Source organism: Eriocheir sinensis, unplaced genomic scaffold, assembly GCF_024679095.1.
Source record: "Eriocheir sinensis breed Jianghai 21 unplaced genomic scaffold, ASM2467909v1 Scaffold714, whole genome shotgun sequence".
Classification (NCBI taxonomy): domain Eukaryota; kingdom Metazoa; phylum Arthropoda; class Malacostraca; order Decapoda; family Varunidae; genus Eriocheir; species Eriocheir sinensis.
Window position 1 is genome coordinate 101,244 of NW_026112070.1, and position 21,567 is coordinate 122,810.

Genomic DNA, 21,567 nt, shown 5'->3' on the forward strand with positions numbered 1-21,567 from the left:
AAAAAACATCCTACATTTTACGAAAAAATCAACCACTTCTTGCGGTAGTTTTACAAATTGTGCAGTTTTATCTGCCAGGTTTCTGATTGCGTTCCTTCCAGGTTTCAAAGATTTATCCCCATGGAAACAGACAAATAGTTTTTCCATTACTTGCAAATCATTCAGGAAATTTTCATTTGGCTCTCTTAGTTTCCCAGGTTGTCTGCTGATGCAACCTAGCCAGGTGTTATTGTTCTCGGCAATGATATTACCTAGAAAAGTATGTTGGGGAAATTTTTTCATAATGTATCCTCCAACATATCTCAAGGCTGTCAAGCGCTTCAGATACTTCGTCGAAGGCCGGGAATTTCACATATACACCGACCACAAGCCTCTTGCCACAACCTTCATCAACAACAAGTCCACCTACTCTCCCAGGCAGCTGCGCCACATCGACTTCATCTCTCAGTTCACGACAGACATCCAGTACGTCAAAGGCGAAGACAACATCCCCGCCGACGCTCTCTCCCGTAACATCTCTGCAACATCCTCCTCCCTCATCGATTATGCCGCCATTGCTGCAGACCAAGTCGACGACGCCGAGCTGCAGCAATTGAGGGATAACCCCGCTTTGTCGATGAGGCGAGTCGAGTTCCCCGGGACCAACGTGCACCTGTACGCTGACGCATCTACCGCCACCATCCGGCCCTACCTGCCGAAGAACCACCGGTACCCACTCTTCCGCCTGCTGCACGACCTCTCTCACTCCGGGATCCGAGCGTCACAACGGATGATGTCCTCACGCTTCATATGGACGGGGCTCAACAAGGACTTCAGAGACTGGACCCGCACCTGCGTCCAGTGCCAGGCTTCCAAGGTGACGCGCCACAACGTCTCGCCTCCAGCAGCGTTCACGCCCCGATCCTCTAGATTTGAAAACGTCCACGTCGACCTCGTTGGCCCACTCCCACACTGTAGTGACCCATAACACACACCATTTTCTTTCTCGTTTCATCCACCTTCATTTCTTCAGTCTGCCCTGTAACTCACCTAGTCCTCTACTCTTCTTTCACTCTCACAACGCACTGACATATCGTTCTTCACATTTATCACATTGTGGTCACTACATTGTCTCGTGAGTGCTGGACGAGGCAAGCGGGTAATCAGCGGTGGTGGGTCCCTCTCCCTTAATATTGGTTCGCTTTGCCTCTTGAGCGGTGGCCGAGGCAGTCACTGACGGGTAAACGGCGGGAGTAATGGACTCAGGCCTCGTGAGCGCTGGCCGATGCCAGCGGGTAATTGGCAGGGTGAGATCGCTCGCCCTTAATGGTTGGATTCCAGGCCGACAGAATTATAAAAGGTCGGCTCACCTCCTCCTCCTGCGCAGCTGGGTGGGGCTAAAGAGTGACGTCGACACTATTATTAGAGTTGCCACCTAGGCCAAGCTACTGACCTAGAGTTGCCAGAAATCAGCAGCTCTCGCCCACTATTATCTCGGTTCATTTCTCTCTATCTCTCTCTCTCTCTCTGTCATGATAGTTTGTGCTCTCCATTCAGCACACGTATGTATTACTCTCTCTCTCTCTCTCTCTCCACTGATGATTTTTTTTATGCCTAATTCGTGTACTTGTATCAAATACGGGAGTCTGTATAAGTGTAGATATTAAACAGGTGAAAAATACCTACGTTAACCGAGGGGAGTGTATTTCCTTTTGAGAGAGAGAGAGAGAGAGAGAGAGAGAGAGAGAGAGAGAGAGAGAGAGAGAGAGAGAGAGAGAGAGAGAGAGAGAGAGAGAGAGAGAGAGAGAGAGAGAGATTAATTATATAAATAAAAAATATTTTTTATAAAAAAAACAATTTTTTATGCCTAATTCGTGTACTTGTATCAAATACAGAGTCTGTATAAGTGTAGATATTAAACAGGTGAAAAATACCTACGTTAACCGAGGGAGTGTATTTCCTTTGAGAGAGAGAGAGAGAGAGAGAGAGAGAGAGAGAGAGAGAGAGAGAGAGAGAGAGAGAGAGACAGAGTCCTAAAGAAATATGGAGGGATAAGTAGGGAGGACAGACTAATTTTGTTTTCTTGCGGTGTCTAAAGATTTCTATTTATTATTCTTATTCTAAAAAACATCCTACATTTTACGAAATAATCAGGGCGTAAGAGACAGAGTCCTAAAGAAATATGGAGGGATAAGTAGGGAGGACAGAGTATGTGATACAGAAATGGTTCCTAGGGGAAGGAAAACAAAATGAAACTGCATTGTTTACTTTTACACATTTTATTTCACCAGTTTAGCTATTTTGTTTTTTCTTTGTCTGGCGGTGTCTGAAAGATTTCTATTTATTATTCTTATTCTAAAAAACATCCTACATTTTACGAAAAAATCAACCACTTCTTGCGGTAGTTTTACAAATTGTGCAGTTTTATCTGCCAGGTTTCTGATTGCGTTCCTTCCAGGTTTCAAAGATTTATCCCCATGGAAACAGACAAATAGTTTTTCCATTACTTGCAAATCATTCAGGAAATTTTCATTTGGCTCTCTTAGTTTCCCAGGTTGTCTGCTGATGCAACCTAGCCAGGTGTTATTGTTCTCGGCAATGATATTACCTAGAAAAGTATGTTGGGGAAATTTTTTCATAATGTATCCTCCAACATATCTCAATCCTTCTTTTTCTACTTCCTCTTCTAGGGTTGTCTCAGAAACAAGTCCACATTCGTTTTCCTTCTCATCCACTTCATCAGAGGTGCAGTCAGGAAGTGAATCATTCGGATCCAGAGAGGAAAACAACATTGCAGAAAGAAGTAGTTCACTCTCCAGTGTCTCACTGGTTTCACTTGGCTCTATTGAGGCATTTCCTTGACTCTGTACCTCACTGCGGTTGTTGTTGTTTGCAAGAGCCATATCTCTTCCCAGAAGATAGGATTTAACTCTGTGTTTTACCTGCACAGGTGACGGGTGGGAGTGGGTGTCATTGCCCATCTGCCTCAGACAGCAAAAGAAATTTTCCAGGGCATCCTGGTTAAGTCTGTGTGTCAGGATGTAGGATACATCGAAGGTCTCTTTCAAAGTTTTGTAAAGATCCAACAGTGATTTGCTTGATATAATTATCCCTTTCTGAAAAGGATAGAGACTCGAGTGTCCAGTTACCCTCATTTCCGCAACAGTCTTTACCATTGTTTCTAGGATACTCTTTTGTCTCTCTAGATCACATCCATAGGCATGCCTTTTGCGCTTCTTATTGTCTCTCGGTACTCTCGAGTTCATCAGGTCGAACCAGGAATCTGTTAATTCCGTGAAGTTGCTTGTTGCAGCCCAGTGTTTGCTAACAAGAAGCCCTTGCTCTCCAAAGTATTTCAGAGTTTTTGCTGTTGTCTCTGATAATAACTGGGCTGCTAGGGAAACTTTCATTCTTCCAGAGCCTTTTACATCAAGATGTTTTAGGGATAGACGATGGGCTGTTTTTAGATCTTTCTTACACCTGGTGACTAGCTCGTTGACACAGTCACTGCTGACTTGTTTGTTTCCCTCTAAGGTGAAGCCGTGGTCAATAAAATTGTTTCGTATAAGCTTTAACAAATGAGGGGCATCAGCAAATACAAAATCTTTCTTTCAGGAGCAGCTGGGTTCTTGAAATATGTCTTCTCTGTGCTGATGTCTAAAGTTTTCCAGAGCTTCATGTTTGTAGGTCCAAGGTCATGCACCATAGCAACAATAAAGCCTGCCTCCTCTGATTTAGTAATGATGTCGAACAAAGTTTTCCTTGTCATGGGTTTATCAAAATCATAGTAGATGATCTGTTTCCATCCGCATGTTAGCCCTCTTAACATTGCACACTGAACATAACGTTTAGGGCCATAAAGTGTATCAGTACCCTTGTCATAGGTCCACTCATGCGCTACACTGGTTTCATCAAAACTCAGCACACAAAGCCGTTGGTACTGGTTCATGGATGCAGACTTGTGGTGCAGCAACTTCATGACCGGCAGCAGCAATCCTGGTTCAACATCAAGTTTCATAAGCCATCTTTTGAGGGTGGCAGCCGACGGAAGAGGAAACTTCATTGTTTCTCGTAAATAGTTATATGCTTTGGGGCTAAAACTTCTGAGTGTCACAGCTCTTCTAATGTCCTCCTCTTCCCACCTCTTCACAGGCTTCTTGTGCAACATGCATTCGATCTGAGTTGGAGTCAAATATGTTTGTAGCTTTTCAGTAACCTTTTCAATGCCGTGCCACAAACCCACTTTGTTCTGATATTCCAGTCTCTCAATTAATATTTCTCTCTCTTTTTCCCATTCACATTTCTCCTGAAGAAGCTCATCCCTCTCTGTTATAAGTTTCTTTCTTTCATTTATCCACTCTCTCTTTTCCTCCTCACGCTCACTTCTTTCTTTAATACACTCATTGTTTTCACAAATAAATGGCTTCCCCTCAAATACTTCATCAAGGGCTGGAAGAGGCTTCTGTGTAGTAGTGCCGTGGCCTTCTGTTCTCTCTCCTTCCCTCCCTCTGTGATTTCCTTCATCACTTAAGGAGCCAGACACTGAACCTGTGGGATCGCCAAAAAGAAGCCTCCTCTTTGGTACCGACCCACCAGCAGCTGTCACAGGAACAGCTGAAATGATTGAAATCAATTATTAAAGAGTCTGTGTATTGGTTAGAGAGAGAGAGAGAGAGAGAGAGAGAGAGAGAGAGAGAGAGAGAGAGAGAGAGAGAGAGAGAAGACTACTTAATTAGTATCAAGTTTTTCATTAGTTTTGTTATTATTTTTTTTAGGCAAATACTGAACATATATTATGAGTACCTTGGAGGGGTGGAAGAGGCTTCTGTGTAGTAGTGCCGTGGCCTTCTGTTCTCTCTCCTTCCCTCCCTCTGTGATTTCCTTCATCACTTAAGGAGCCAGACACTGAACCTGTGGGATCGCCAAAAAGAAGCCTCCTCTTTGGTACCGACCCACCAGCAGCTGTCACAGGAACAGCTGAAATGATTGAAATCAATTATTAAAGAGTCTGTGTATTGGTTAGGAAGAGAGAGAGAGAGAGAGAGAGAGAGAGAGAGAGAGAGAGAGAGAGAGAGAGAGAGAGAGAGAGAGAGAGAGAGAGAGAGAGAGAGAGAGTGAGGCATACCCGTTCCGCCGTATTGGGCTTTAAATTTCAAATTTGAAAGGTCCGGGGCTGCCGTAGCCGCTATCCTTGGTAGTGTAAACCCGGCCTTACTTACTTTTCCTCCTCCCCATCATTTCTGTTTCACCCCTCTCCTTGCACTCATTATTACCTCTCTGTTTTCCCTCCCATCCCCTCACCCTCTTTGTCCTACCCTCCTCACCTCCTTACTCTCCACACCCCCTCCCCTTCCACCCCCAACTTCTTCCCTCCCCACCGCATGAGAACGATACAAGGAAAAAACAGAGGACAAGGGATTTAGGAACCTACCCTCTCTCTCTCTCTCTCTCTCATGATATGTGAATGACCTGTAGCTAGAACTAAAGTAAAGAATACATTTAATTATGTTTACCTTCGCTCTCAGGCGTTGCAGCAGCTCCATTAGCGACATCTGTTTCTGCTAGGAATCGTTTTGTTCCTCTTCTCCTCTCTAGAATATCATCAATTGTTACGGAGTCTGCAACGGTAGTAACAAAAATTAAATAGAGGCACAGAACGCTGCTGTATATTGTATTGCAAACTGTAATGATATCACAATATTGTTTATTGAGCCTAATTAGAATCCTCTATTACGTTGTTTGATGACGCTACCCTTAGCATATTCTTCTTCCTATAACCTTTAAAAAGCCCTGCTGGTCACTTGTCTTGATGAAATAGTAGTACAACTTTTCAAAATATAACTGCAAGGATATGCTGACTATTGAATTATTTATTAAGGCCGGGTTCTAGCAGTATCATTACCATTATAATGTATAAGCGTCAAGTTCCATAATTTTATGATAAATCGTAATGATTCATAGATGTTTATGAAATTTCATCTTTCTTTAAACTTTCTATCAAGAGAAAAATGTCTTTTTTTATTATTTTCATATTTTTTGTAATTTTTTAAAAATGCTCTTTATCTATTTTTTTCAAAAAATATGCAAAAATATTTAACTTAAAAAAGACATTTTTCTCTTGATAGAAAGTTTAAAGAAAGATGAAATTTCAAAACCATATATTACATTACGATTTATCATCAAATTATAATGGTAATGATACTGCTAGAACCCGGCCTTAAGTTTAACACAACTTACTTGTTACTATTGGTAAGTGCAGCGTTGGTACGGCCCCTGGTCGCAGCCTTCTTTGCTTTGAGGGTAGTGGTATTTCCAAAAGCTCGTACATAAGGTTTCTCTCGTATGCATTATCTTCAAAATGCCGGTTGCACATATGTGCAGCGGTTGGATTTATAAAATCTCCTCTTCTGCACGCAGTAATCCACTTCTGCCTTGTGTCTTCGTCTTTCGGAAACGTATGGAATGTTATTTTTACACCTTTTTCATAAACGGAATGGCAACCAAACACTGCACACGTGGTAGGCATCTTCAGCGTGAATTATTAACACCAGGGAAACGGAGTGATGGTATGTGAACGCTTCACTTCACAAACTCAGACTGACTCCACTGACTTGGCCAGGCCACCACCCGATCATAGGCGTGACGTCACGCCACGCCACGGACGGTGTCCCCGCCCCTGCGCCAACTGGAACCAAAGTAGAGCCCCTGGTGAGCCGACCTTCTATAATTATGTCGGCCTGGGTTGGATTTACCTCGTGAGCGCTGGCCGAGGCAGTCACTGACGGGTAAACGGCGGGAGTAACGGACTCAGGCCTCGCGAGCGCTGGCCGAGGCCAGCGGGTATTCGGCGGGGGTAGATCACTCGTCCTTAATGATTCGCTTTGCCTCCTGAGCGCTGACCGAGGCAGTCACCGACTGCTCGAGTGACGGTTAAACGGCTGGAGTAACGGACAAGTCAAGGAGACACTGGCCCTTCATAAGACATACAATTTGGTGTGTGGCGGGTAAACTTTGCGACTTGAGGCCAGCACCTGATGGCTCGTTTTACCTCGTGAGCGCTGGACGAGGCAAGCGGGTAATCAGCGGGGGTAGCTCGCTCGCACTTAATAATGGTTCGTTTTGCCTTGTGAGTGCTGGGCGAGGCAAGCGGGTAATCGGCGGAGGTAGGTCGCTCTCCCTTAATAATGGTTCGCTTTGCCTCTTGATCGATGGCCGAGGCAGTAACTGACGGGTAAACGACGGGAGTAACGGACTCAGGCCTCGCGAGCGCTGGCCGAGGCCAGCGGCTAATCGGCGGGGGTATTTCGCTCGCCCTTAATGGTTCGCTTTTCCTCATGAGCGCTGGCCAAGGCCCTCACTGTCGGGTAAACGGCGGGAGTAACGGACTCAGGCCTCGCGAGCGCTGGACGAGGCCAGCGGGTAATCGGCGGAGGTAGGTCGCTCTCCCTTAATAATGGTACCCTTTGCCTCTTGAGCGCTGGCCGAGGCAGTCACTGACGGGTAAACGGCGGGAGTAACGGAGTCAGGCCTCGCGAGCGCTGGCCAAGGCCAGTGGGTAATCGGCGGGGGTAGGTCGCTCGCCCTTATTGGTTCGCTGTGCCTCTTGAGCGCTGGCCGAGGCAGTCACTGACGGGTAAACGGCGGGAGTAACGGACTCAGGCCTCGCGAGAGCTGGCCGAGACCAGTAGGTAATCGGCGGGGGTAGGTCGCTCGCCCTTAATTGTTCGCTTTGCCTCCTGAGCGCTGGCCGAGGCAGTCACTGACGGGTAAACGGCGGGAGTAACGGACTCAGGCCTCGCGAGAGCTGGCCGAGACCAGTAGGTAATCGGCGGGGGTAGGTCGCTCGCCCTTAATTGTTCGCTTTGCCTCCTGAGCGCTGGCCGAGGCAGACACCGACTGCTTGAGTGACGGTTAAACGGCTGGAGTAACGGACAAGTCAAGGAGACACTGGCCCTTCATATTACATACAATTTGGTGTGTGGCGGGTAAACTTTGCGTCTTGAGCGCTGGACGAGGCCCTCAGTCATGAATCGTGTGGCGGGTAAACGGGGGGTGGGGTGGGGGGTGATGGGTAACGCGCCTGTACCTGATGGCTCGTTTTGCCTCGTGAGCGCTGGACGAGGCAAGCGGGTAATCAGCGGGGGTAGCTCGCTCGCACTTAATAATGGTTCGTTTTGCCTCGTGAGTGCTGGACGAGGCAAGCGGGTAATCGGCGGAGGTAGGTCGCTCGCCCTTAATGGTTCGCTTTGCCTTTTGAGCGCTGACCGAGGCAGTAACTGACGGGTAAACGGTGGGAGTAACGGACTCAGGCCTCGCGAGCGCTGGCCGAGGCCAGCGGGTAATCGGCGGGTGTAGGTCGTTCGCCATTAATGGTTCGCTTTGCCTCCTGAGCGCTGGCCGAGGCAGTCACCGACTGCTCGAGTGAGGGGTAAACGGCAGGAGTAACAGACAAGTCAAGGAGACACTGGCCCTTTATACATACAAGTTGGTGTGTGGCGGGTAAACTTTGCGTCTTGAGCGCTGGACGAGGCCCTCAGTCATGAATCGTATGGCGGGTAATCGGGGGGGGGGGGGGATGGGCGGGGTTGAGCGCCAGCACCTGATGGCTCGTTTTGCCTGGTGAGTGCTGGACGAGGCAAGCGAGTAATCAGCGGGAGTAGCTCGCTCGTACTTAATGGTTCGTTTTGCCTCGTGAATGCTGGAAGAGGCAAGCGGGTAATCGGCGGAGGTAGGTCGCTCTCCCTTAATAATGGTTCGGTTTGCTTCTTGAGCGCTGGCCAAGGCAGTAACTGACGGGTAAACGGCGGGAGTAACTGACTCAAGCCTCGCGAGCGCTGGCCTAGGCCAGCGGGTAATCGGCGGGGGTAGGTCGCTCGCCCTTAATGGTTCGATTTGCCTCCTGAGCGCTGGCCGAGGCAGTCACCGACTGCTCGAGTGACGGGTAAACGGCCGGAGTAACGGACAAGTCAAGGAGACACAGGCCCTTTATACGACATACAATTCGGTGTGTGGCGGGTAAACTATGCGTCTTGAGCGCTGGACGAGGCCCTCAGTCATGAATCGTGTGGCGGGTAAACGGGGGGGGGGGGTGGTTACGTGCCAGCACCTAATGACTCGTTTTGCCTCGTGAGCGCTGGACGAGGCAAGCGGGTAATCAGTGGGGGTAGCTCGCTCGCACTTAATAATGGTTCGTTTTGCCTTGTGAGTGCTGGACGAGGCAAGCTGGTAATCGGCGGAGGTAGGTCACTTGGGAATTTTCATAACTGAAAATTATTTTTTTGTTTTTACCTTAACTTTTGGATAATAAGGAACAACTTTCATTTCGGAACTTTTTTCATATTGTTCATAGGTTTCTTGTTATGATCCTCAACAATTTTGTTGATATACCAGGACATGGTAATAATATCTTCTGAATTATTTCCTCCTATGTAGTGACAAAAATATGTAGATTCTCAAGAATAACATACCTTTTTTTTAGTATAACTTCCATAAAATAATCATTTATAGTTATAATCATGTTTTACAATATAATTGTACTATTTCTTTTATTTTTCTAGGAATAGATATGTAGTATTGAATTCCTTTTATAACTAAAAATAGTTCACTTCCGAAAATATCAAGGAATTTGATAGTAATGAAAATATTCTCACTGCCACTGCAGATTATATACTAGAAAAATAAATACATATACATATATCATCACATTATATGCAAGAAATGAAAATAAATAGATGTATCACAGCCTCATATCCTCACAGCCATATGCAAAAGAAATTATAAGTATATCACAGTTGTTCCACATTATATGCAAGAAAATAATAACAATTGATACAGTATCCAGAAAGAAATGTTGAGTATGCATTATTTGGCTTCATATCCTTTGTTATTCATCTAGGTCTTTGTGTGATATTGTACAAAACACATTTGTTTGTTCTTCAGGCATAGAAATACATTGCATTTAGTGCATCTGAAACCTGAAACCCCTTTTGGGCACAGAGAGCAGCGCCCCCTTGCTTGCTTTTCTGAGCTTGTTGGCATAGGCCAATGGTCAATTCCATCATATCGGACATCCTTTGATGGCTTGGCTTTCTTTACATTGCCCTTCTTGGGTGTTATTCCTCTGGATATTGGCCTACCTACACTGACCTTCTGGTTTATCTTTACTAAAGTGCCAGCTATTTCAGCACGAAAGCATTTCAGTGTCATTGGGGATTCCTTCAGCAATGTGGCTTCACGCTTATACAAAAGCCAGCTATTGGCCACTGATAGATCTAGCAAATAGCCAAAAAGGGGAAGGTACCACCTGTGGGATTTCATAGGTGTTTTGTACAAAGATACCAACATGTCAGAAAGGTCAATGCCTCCCATGTGCTTATTGTAAGCTAGTACAATAGAAGGGCAAGGAATGTCAATCTTGCGTTTTTGATGTTTATCATATCTTTTCACAGCTCCTTCAGGTTCAACTCCCACTGCATTACTAAGGAGTGTTACACATTTATTGTCATGCCATTTGATAGCGATGACATCTTCAGATGATTTATAATCATAGTAACCCCGTTCTTGCTTCTTCATGTCTTTGTCTGATAGCAGCTCAACTCCACCGCATCTGGATTCTCTTACTGTGCCAAGACATTTTATACTAATCAAAGACTCCAATTTCTTTACCAGTTTGTAACTGGTAAAAAAGTTATCACAAACAACCACACAAGAGGAAGGATCAGGGATGGACCTACTCAATACCAACATGACCTTTTCACCAAGCAGGAAATCTTTCTCATTCTCAGGTAGATCTTCATCATTAAAGGTTGTTGTACCTTGATACAAAAGTAGATCATGTACAATTCCAGATGAACTAGATCTACAGTAAATTTTGAAACCCCATTTATAAGGTTTATTCTTCACATACTGTCTTAGTGTCCCAGCCCTTGTACCCTTGTAAGGCACCATCACCTCATCTACGCTCTGGTGATTACTTCCCTCTATCTTCTTACACTGTCTGCGAACCATTTCAAACACAGGTCTTACTTTGTGAAACTTATCATCTTGGGTGTCCTTTTTTTTATGGTTGTCAACAAAATGCAAATACCTCTTCAGGCATTTTAACCTTTTTGAACTCATTATGTCAGCCACAAGTGGATATCTAAAATGGACACTTCAGTAATCATCCATTGCTGGCAAAGAGCATATCCCCATGTAGAGTAACACAGCCAAAAACTTTTGCATTTCTCCTACAGTTGTACATATACTACCTGTTGTTTCCTGAACTGAATACAAATTAGTCTGTTGTACAAGAAGATCTACCAGTTCAGGAGTAAAATATCTAGAAAAATACTGAAATGGTGTTGATAACTCGTCTGGGGCTGTAAAGTTCTTCTCTAGTGGGTAAGAGTTATCAATATCTCTCTTTCTCCAAAGCCTTCCTCTTATGGGATCACTGACATGAGAAGTTGGTGCTCCATTTTTCTCAATAGGAACCAGTTTAGGTTGAGGTGTGTTCACTTTACGTTTTTTGAAGCAGGGTTGCACTGTTGAACCACTGGGCATTTGCTCATCATCATTTGAAAGATCACTGACTGCATCATCTGAATCATCCTCATTTATGTTAGCAGTGAAATCTGGGTCATTGACATCATCATCGCCATCATCAGCAAGCCCGTCGTCTGAATCATCTCCATCCTCAGGGATGACAGCTACTAAATCCCGTCGTTTCCCGTAAAAGCTCCGCGCATCCATTTTCCTAAAATGAGAAGAAAATGTGTAAAAAAATCTGGATTTTATGGGCAACTCAACAATTTTGTCGATGAGCCAGCTAATGGCATATTTTTACCATAAACAGGCTCCTCAACAAAATTGTAGACAACATTTCATAGATCCAGTACTTCATCATTATCATATTCTTCGGGACTTATCATCATATCAACATGATCACTATTGTTTAGACTTTGCAATAATGTCACACAAATGCATCATACCTTTCTACGTAGCATCCAATATAAGCAAAAACGTAGAGCCAGGTGAAGCGTGCCGGCTAGCTGCCGGTGGTGTTGATGTCCTATCAGCTGACTACCACACCACTGCCATCTATTGAGTCAAGATTGAACTATTTATGTTCGACAATAATGTAGACGTGCCTTGATGAGAAATATTTTGTTTTGGACCATTTATTACTTACTTTATGTAAGTAAAAAATAGCTCAACAATTTTGTTGAGCAAACGGTTTAAGGGTTAAATAAGTTTTAGACATAGAAATTAGAAGAAAAAATTATTACATATCATTATTATGCCTCCTGCAATAAAGTGTGAGTTATTCTGACCTAATTTCCTACCATTTACTTTACTTCATGACCGAGAAATGGTACGAATTTGTTTTATTAGACCAGTTTAGACATAGAAATTAGAATAGATAATTATTACATATCATTATTACATATCATTATTAGATGAGGTGGATGTGGAGGGCGAGTTGGAAGCCGGGGGTATGTGGAACTCCTCGAAACAGTTCCGAGTTTCGCTGTGGCAAAGGGCAACCTGACACACTTTGCACCCACCTAGACCGGTGCATCTCCTTGTGAGTTGAGCAGTGTTTGCAAGTCATCCGTTGCTTGACAAACACTGGGCAGTGGAATTTGGAGTAGTCATAGCGAAGGTTGTCTGCTGGGCGGTGGGATTTTGTCCCTTCTTTGGCCGGACAAAACTCTCAGGGGTATCGCGGAGGCACCTGGCAGGTCTGGTTTTGTAGCCACGGGCAAAGGCACTGATCTCCAGGCGGAAGTTTTTGAGGGGCATGGGCTTCTCTGACAGGGCTTTGGAATCCCTCTTGTACAGGATCCAGGCATTAGTGGTGCAGAGATCCAAGATGTACCCGAACAGCCTGAGATAATACCACCTAGCCTTCATCGGAGATTTGTAGAGATGGGTGAGCATGTCGGACTTATCAATGCCCCCCATTTTACCATTATACTCCTTGATGACCGCTGGGCATGGGATGTCGACCTTTTTCTTGGATTCCTTGTCCCACCTTTTGGCCTTGGAGAGTGGAAGAACCCCGGCATCAGAAGAGAGGATAGTGACTGGTTTGTTGTCCTTCCGACACATAGCAAGGACCCCGTTGCAGGAGACATAATCGTGCTTCCCCCTGGGAGTGGTCTTCTTCTCCATTTCCTTCCTAGACATCAGTGGTGGATTTCCAATGCGGTTGGGTCTGGCAGTCCCCACATAGCGGCATTGGAGCTTGTCTTTCAGGAACTCAACCAGTTGGATGCTCGTGAAGTAGTTGTCCGCATAGATGGCGGAATTAGCGGGGTCTTTGATGGTCTTGGCAAGGACAATCACAATCCTGTTGCTCAGTAGCTGTTCTTCCTCCTCCTCAGTCAGGTCTACAGGGTGGCTGCTGAAGCTCGTTTGTCCCTGATACATTAGGACATCGTGGATGAAACCATCGATACTCGCACGGCAGAATAACTTGTAGCCGAACTTGTCCGGTTTGTTTGCGATGTACTGGCGAAGATTCCCTGCCATTGTGCCTTGTGCCACCATCACTTCATCAACCGACTGATGGGGAGTTTCCTTGACCCGCATAAATTGTTTTGTTATTCCTGTGAAGAGAGGCCGTATCTTGTAGAAGCGGTCTGTGGAAGCCTTGGCATAATCGTTGTTGTTGAAGTGAATGGTGGATCTGAGTTGTTTAAATCGCTTTGCGGACATGTAGTCGGTCACCTGTGGGATGCGGGTGTTGACTGCCCAATAGTCATCCAGGGAAGGAATGTGGACTACCCCCATGTAGAGGATAATGCCCAAAAACACCATCAGGTCCTGGATGTCAAGGGAGAAAGCGGTACTGACATCCTTCTGCCGTGCATACAGGTTCGTCTGGTACACAATGTCTTCAAGTATCTCCATGGTCAGCATCTGGAGGAAAAACTCATAGGGCTTCAGGAGGAAATCAGGCACTGGATGGTTATACTCGGGTAAAGGAGTGTGTCCGATGTCTTCTTTCTTCCATACCCTTGATGGCTGGTCCTTGGCCTTCTTCACCTTCTTGGTGGGTGGTGGAGTGTCCCCCGAGACCGTCTCATCCTCATCATCCTCACCTGCATCATCATCAAGAGGCATTTCTTCAGGCCTGATCCTAGTCACATGTCCTGCGGAATGTGTATAAATTAGTAACATGAACAGAGATAAAATAAAGCTGGCTTAATTAAATAAAGCTAATTTCTTTATATATATATATATATATATATATATATATATATATATATATATATATATATATATATATATATATATATATATATATATATATATATATATATATATATATATATACTCATAGAATGTATACTGTAGTTATCTAGCATAACTGAATTTAACCCTCGGAATTGGGGTACATTTTTACTAATAATATTATTGCTATTATTAGACAATTTTATTAAATCTTATGGTCATCCTCTATCATTTATCTAGAGTATAATAATATATTTACACCAGAATGGCATCCTGGTTCCGAGGGTTAAGTAAATAAAGATTTATTTTATTCTCACCTGAAGTTGTAGGTGTCATGTTTTCCTCTACAACATAATCAGGGTCCAGGTCACTATCATCCACATCACTCTCAGCCTCTACCTCCAAATCACTATCTTCCGCTACAGGAGGAGCAACCCATCTCCTAGGGTCGGTGGCCTTCCGATAAAAACCAGAGCTAGGAATCTGCAACAATGGAGAATATTTGTTAATTAAAATGACCTCTTTAACCACTTTTGTCTTCAAATAAACCAAAAATACATAATATAAATACATAATACATATGTCCCAGGATGACCTCGATTGGCCCTGGAGGCTTTTTGTCATCTCTAATTGCTATAATACATAAAAATACATAATATTCGTTTAAAATACAAACCTTATATTACAAATGGGCACTGAAATTATATATATATATATATATATATATATATATATATATATATATATATATATATATATATATATATATATATATATATATATATATATATATATATATATATATATATATATATATATATATATATATATATATATATATATATATATATATATATATATATATATATATATATATATATATATATATACGGTATATATATGTATATATAGGGTTGGAAATATATTATGGTCACTTTGGACATTATATTAGGTATTAAAAAGCAAAATTACAGATTTTTCTTATATTTTGTATATACGAAAAATCATGTCCAGAAGCGGCCAGTGTGGCCCTATCGGGCCACATATGGTTATGAGGAACTCGATCAGTGTGGACCGATAGGGCCACACATGGTTGTCGGCGACTCGGTTTTGTGGACCGATCGGGATACAGACTTTTTCACGTAAGTTTTACACTAACTTTCCATAATGTCAATAACTTGAAACCATATTCTTTCAAGAGATAATTTATTCAAATGTACTATATGTGAATGGTATTTACTTACGTTCATTATTTTGGGCGTGAGGGCGGCGAGAGTAGGAGCAACTGGGTCCACTTGTGAAGACCAGGGAGGTCTGCAGAACACTGCCGGCTTTGTGGAAGCGTCGCTTGTAGCCCGGCCAGGCTGGTGGTCTGTGATTGGTCGAATTATGATGACGAGATTCTCCTCTATTGGCTGAGCCAAAGAGACGCGTGTTTCGTCATCATGACGTCATTATATAGGCGCGAAAACACACGTGACTTATGTGGCCCGATAGGGCCACAATAGCGACAAAGGGTTAATGTGGTTCATGTGTAATGTGTACGGTGCTGATTGATTGAAAATACGAGCACGCAGTCATGAGATGTCCCTAGGAATTCCTTCAATTTTAGACATACCTACGCTACGCAAGTCTGACATGAATGTGCTTTCGGTGCTAATTAAAATACGCTACAGCAGCCATGAGATATTCCGACGAATAACTTCGGGAGAAAAGGAGTAATTTTGGTTTCTCAGCTCAGCCCCTGCTCCCTATCTCGCTCATTCAAGTCCCACCCAAAAAATCGGACTTTCTGGGACTGGACTGAGTTGAGCACCTCAAAATGCTCATTTTCTCCCGGACTGAAAGTGAGCAACATTCCTACACTACGGAAGTGTATAGTTAATGTGGTTCAACTGTAATGTGTACGGTGCTGATTGATTGAAAGTACGAGCACTCAGTCATGAGATGTCCCTATGAATTCCATCAATTTTAGACATATCTACGCTACGCAAGTCTGCCATGAATGTGCTTTCGGTGCTAATTAAAATACGCTACCGCAGCCATGAGATATTCCGACGAATAACTAGTTGAGCACCCCAAAATGCTCATTTTCTCCCGGACTGAAAGTGAGATGTCCCTACCCGCTTGCCTCGTCCAGCGCCCGCGAGGTAAAGCGAGCCATCAGGTGCTGGTGCGTTACCCCCGCCGTTTACCCGCCACACGATTCATGACTGAGGGCCTCGTCCAGCGCTCGAGACGCAATGTTTACCCGCCACACACCAAATTCTATGTCGTATGAAGGGCCAGTGTCTCCTTGACTTGTCCGTTACTCCAGCCGTTTACCCGTCACTCGAGCAGTCGGTGACTACCTCGGCCAGCGCTCAAGAGGCAAAGCGAACCATAAAGGGCGAGCGACCTACCCCCGCCGATTACCCGCTGGCCTCGGCCAGAGCTCGCGAGGCCTGAGTCCGTTACTCCCGCCGTTTAACTGTCAGTGACTGCCTCGGCCAGCGCTCAAGAGGCAAAGCGAACCATTATTAAGGGAGAACGAACTACCCCCGCCGATTATCCGCTTGCCTCGTCCAGCGCTCACAAGGCAAAACAAGCCATCAGGTGCTGGCGCGTTACCCCCGCCGTTTATCCGCCACACGATTCATGACCGAGGGCCCCGTCCAGCGCTCAAGAGCAAGCTAAGTTTACCCGCCCCACAGCAAATTGTATGTCGTAGGAAGGGCCAGCGTCTAGACTTGTGCTACAATTCCAAAAGTCTTGGGAAAATTCTTCCCACTTGTAGGGAACATAGCCAGCTTGTCGTAGTAGCCAGCACACGACTTAATAAATGACACTGGATCACCCAGCACCACCATACGAGGCTGAGGCAGGCGCCTCCTCGTTGCCGCGGACGGCAGGACTGTGACTCCTTCCTTCCTGTGTACGCCTGTCCCCGGAGTTTGTTGGTGAGTTTTCGTGGCTTGGAGGAGAACGAGGTAACGAAGGCACAGGCGCGGGGTGACCGCTGTCAACCAAATGTAACGGGCTTGTCGGGGGGCGTTTAAAGGGCATTGATTAAGATTTCAGCTTCCTTAAGGCGAATTATATTCGTAGCCTATATGTACAAGAAGCGTCGGAGCGAGAGCGACTGTCGTTGTGTGTCAGCCGGACTCTCGTGAAGGAGTGACGAGTTACAGGTTGGAAAATAATTGTTACAATTGGTCACGTATGTCAAGGTGACCTCTGCGCACCATCGGAGTGCGAAGTATACAAAACAGAGACGGTAAACACTGACGGACGACATTCCTATGAGGTGGCGTGATCTATCTGTCGTGGGTTTTTTCCATTGACAATTGTATGTCTAATTCGTGGTGATATTAAATAATAATAATACATTGATATCCTACTATAACAGGTTGCGTGACGAAACCTCCAGCCTTGTTAGGGAGAAGTCTTAACGGATCGCAGTGAGGATGCTTCTCTGCCGCCAACAACACTCTGACCGGTACGTAAGTCGTTTGCGAACGATTCGGTACGGCACATCAGCATATGGGTGTTCTCTACTAGGGAGGGGAGAGCCTGAACCTGTTTGTCGAGGCACTCCCGAGTTCCCTCTGCACGGGTCCATCTTCTAGCCCAGCCCGCGAACGAGCGGGGAGCGAATCTCTCGAAAATTCAATGGTGACCATCCCGATGCAGGCCGTACGCGGTATCGTTGGTCATCCAGCCGGGATTCTGCCTTAGAGGCTTTCAGGCATAATCACACGGACGAAGCCTCGCTCCACTGGCCGATCGACCAAGAGCGGAACCATATGTCCGGACCTGCCGTCCCACTCGTACTGTATCAACGGCACAACTGCCAACAGTAGGGTAAAAAAAAGGGGCTGAGTGGCCACGCGCTTTACTTGACTCCCTCGCTGTCTCGGACGGACGTATTTTACCCTCACAGATATATCGTACTCCAATAGATTTGGTATCAATGGCTTCATAAAGACTTGTACTAGAACATGCGCAAATAAAAACAGAGGAAAATAAACAATACAGACTCGTTTCTAGTCTCCGTATTGAGTTTTGTATACAGTATATTGTAAGTACTAACTCTTCTCCACTCGCTAGCTCGAAATTATGCGGGCTAACATTTTAAGCCGAATATATGTGTCAAAGCGGAATTTAGTGAGGATTCATATGGTATCCTCAAAATCTTCACACGCCTCATAGTTCCCGAGTTACATCAAGAAAACTGTATTTTTATATTATTTCCCGATGCATTTATCAACCTGCTAGTTGTATTAGTAGTAGTAATATTCGTGGGAGTAGTAGTAGTAGTCGTAATAGTAGTTGTACTAGTGATAGTAGCAATAGTGGCAACACCGGTAGCACTTGACGAGTGCACCCTACAACTCCAGCGACAAAGTTGCTCGTGACCGTTCGGAGGGGCCCTCTGGCGCGAAATTTCGAGATTGAGGGGTACGGCTAGTCGGCGGCTGGGCCGAGCCTAATGGGCTTTCCGGTTCTGGCTCGCTCATGCGGCCATCGCGGGGCATCGAAACCCCGTGCGGGACGGACCCTGAGAAAACGGTAGAATATATAGTGTGGGGAAACGAAGGTTGAGCGAAAAGCGGGAGTAACTCACCACAACCCGCTCGAGCTTCTCCGCGCTAATAAGGCTTGGCATCGCTCGCTTCTACCTGGCAATCCTGATTATCAGGTCGATTTGATGTGACACCCTCGTCTCTTCCGCACAACCCCCTCTCTTTTATGAGAAGCTTCTCGGCATTAGCTGCGGCTCTTCGTGGCGGCGCACGTTTATACCGTGTTTTCCAATGCGATCAGCCTTCAATGCAGCGACCCCTCTCTCTCTCTAGGCGATGGTAACTCCACTCTCCGTGCGATAACGCATCCCGAAGGTGATGCCGCCGCACGCAATGTCGTCGGTTGGAACCCTAGTCTTCACACTGACGCAGCTTCTATCGAACGGTCGGTTGGAACGAAGTACTCCACTCTCGCGGGCGACGACGGGTGACGGTGTGCTGGGGCTGAAGCTGCGACTCCTCGTGATACATAGCAAATAACGCGGAAAGAATGAAATATGGGCAAAAAAACTCAGAATATACAAAAGCGTGGTTCCTAGGAATTGGTGGACGGGGACCACCTGGAGTGGAGTATGTGATGCAGTATGAGACTCCTGAAGGCCTAACTAATTGCGGGCTGATGATACACATGTTTATGCAAAATTTTTACGCAAAGAAAGATAATTTATGGGTACAAAATTCATACAAATGCGTGGTTCCCAAAACATTGGTGGACGGGGACCACCAGGAGTGTAGTCCGTGATACGAGACTCAAGAAGGATTGACAGATTGAGGGCATATGGTCGTTTCTAATGAGTGGACAGACCAACTATTTGCATGATTGTAACAAACCACATTTTCTGGTAGGGCTCTGGGGCTTTCCCCACCAGAGCAAGGGACTGTGTAACCTTGTCGAGGTGTACCAGCTTCATGACTACCTTGTGGCTGCTCGGGATATGGAAAGATACCTGTAACCTTCGGGGAGCTATAGCCACAAGGATGATCACCAATGAGCAATTCCGCCCCGCGGGCTAAGGCTGGCATTGCACACTTCCTTTGATTTGATGTTGATACCCTTGTCTTGCCCGCAGGCCGCACGCAATGTCGTCGGTTAGAAACCTGTCGTCGACTCATGCATCGGCTTCGTGTGTTAAGATAGAGTATCCATGCTTCGGCTTTGTCAGCGTGAACGCCGCCAACGCCTCCTCCTCTGGAACTAGATGGCGTCATGCTGGCATCGACCGCATTGGGGAGTTTCGCCTGTTGCTACTAGCGGGCGTTCCTTAACCCGTCCGCTGCGGCATAGTTTTTTAAAACATGTACCGCCAGTGCGGCGGGGTTTGAGCTATTTTTTTTTATTGCGGAAATGGAATCCTTGTGGTCCAAAACCAAAGGAAAATGGGTTCTAAGTACCTGTTGTATATGTAAAGTTTTGTGCTATAAGCGAAAACGTCTCTGAGCAAAGCTTTTTCTACGCCTACTCTGGTGAGCGGTGAATACCAGCTGATGATGTTGCCATATCGGTCACTATTTATGTTTTACTTTGTCTACTGCATGTATATAACGTTTTAGTACCTCAAATTGGCAAGGCATGTTCGTAGTGATTATATGCGAATGCGAAAGTAATAAAAAACAATAAGATAAACGTGATGACAAAATGTTCACATGAATAAAATTGACCACATGATAGTAATACTCTCTCTCTCTCTCTCTCTCTCTCTCTCTCTCTCTCAGAATAGTATGAGCGATAGCGTATATTGTCTGGTAGATAAGTGATGTGTTGTCACAGATGAGTGACATGAGTGTTTTGAAACAGATGAGTGAAATGAGTGTTGTACGTGTGTTGTGAAACAGATGAGTATTGTGTGTTGTAAATTACTGTAAATGAGTGACATGAGTGTTGTGAGTCAGAAGTAAGACAGATGAGTGACATGAGTGTTGTGTGTTTTGAATAAGATGGGTAAAATGAGTGTTGTGTGTTGTGAGTTAGATAATATGAGTGTTTTGTGTTGTGAAGAAGATGAGTGAAATGAGTGTTGTGTTTTGTGAGTCAGATAATGTATAAATAGAAAAAAAAGCGTATCTCAGTAGGTGTAAAGGTGCGATGTCTCATCACTTTCATTTTCTTTTCAACTTTTTTGTAAAATTCTATGACTTTCCAAACCACCCAAGGGGTATCATAACAGGCTCGTTTTTTTTTTTACAGTGGTAATCCCCAAAAGGCCTAATCCACTATGTAGTCCACGAGAAAGATTATTTGTAAGGTTTTGACACATGAGTCATTTTCTCATGCTATATTATTTACACATATACAATATTTACACATTTTACAGAGTATTCCACCACGAACACTTATGTACATTTTTTACACTGGCTCTCGCTGCACTTATAAGTGTTCTTTTGTATGGTAATCCTTGAAACAAGTAGAGAAACAGAATCCCAAATTGCAGTCTGGACAGAAGTACCTAGTGTCCTTCCGTTTGTTGTGTACCACTCTGCATACGTAACACTTTCTTCGAGGGTTTGCCTTTTATATATATATATATATATATATATATATATATATATATATATATATATATATATATATATATATATATATATATATATATATATATATATATATATATATATATATATATATATATATATATATATATATATATATATATATATATATATATATATATATATATATATATATATATATATATATATATATATATATATATATATATATATATATATATATATATATATATATATATATATATATATATATATATATATATATATATATATATATATATATATATATATA

General features: G+C 44.2%; 2 protein-coding genes across 2 annotated transcripts; both read right to left on the reverse strand.

The window, feature by feature from the left end:
- Window positions 1-741: 741 nt before the first annotated feature.
- LOC126994077 (uncharacterized) lies at window positions 742-6,646 on the reverse strand. Its single transcript, XM_050853321.1, has 5 exons — window positions 6,217-6,646; window positions 5,493-5,597; window positions 4,783-4,956; window positions 4,094-4,593; window positions 742-783 (listed from the first exon to the last, which is right to left on the reverse strand). Exons 1-5 carry the CDS (start codon window positions 6,503-6,505, stop codon window positions 742-744), a joined length of 1,110 nt encoding a protein of 369 aa, XP_050709278.1. The 5' UTR covers window positions 6,506-6,646.
- Window positions 6,647-12,570: 5,924 nt separating this feature from the next.
- On the reverse strand, window positions 12,571-15,718 carry LOC126994078 (piggyBac transposable element-derived protein 3-like). Its single transcript, XM_050853322.1, has 3 exons — window positions 15,447-15,718; window positions 14,520-14,685; window positions 12,571-14,120 (listed from the first exon to the last, which is right to left on the reverse strand). Exons 1-3 carry the CDS (start codon window positions 15,450-15,452, stop codon window positions 12,571-12,573), a joined length of 1,722 nt encoding a protein of 573 aa, XP_050709279.1. The 5' UTR covers window positions 15,453-15,718.
- Between the last annotated feature and the right edge of the window lie 5,849 nt (window positions 15,719-21,567).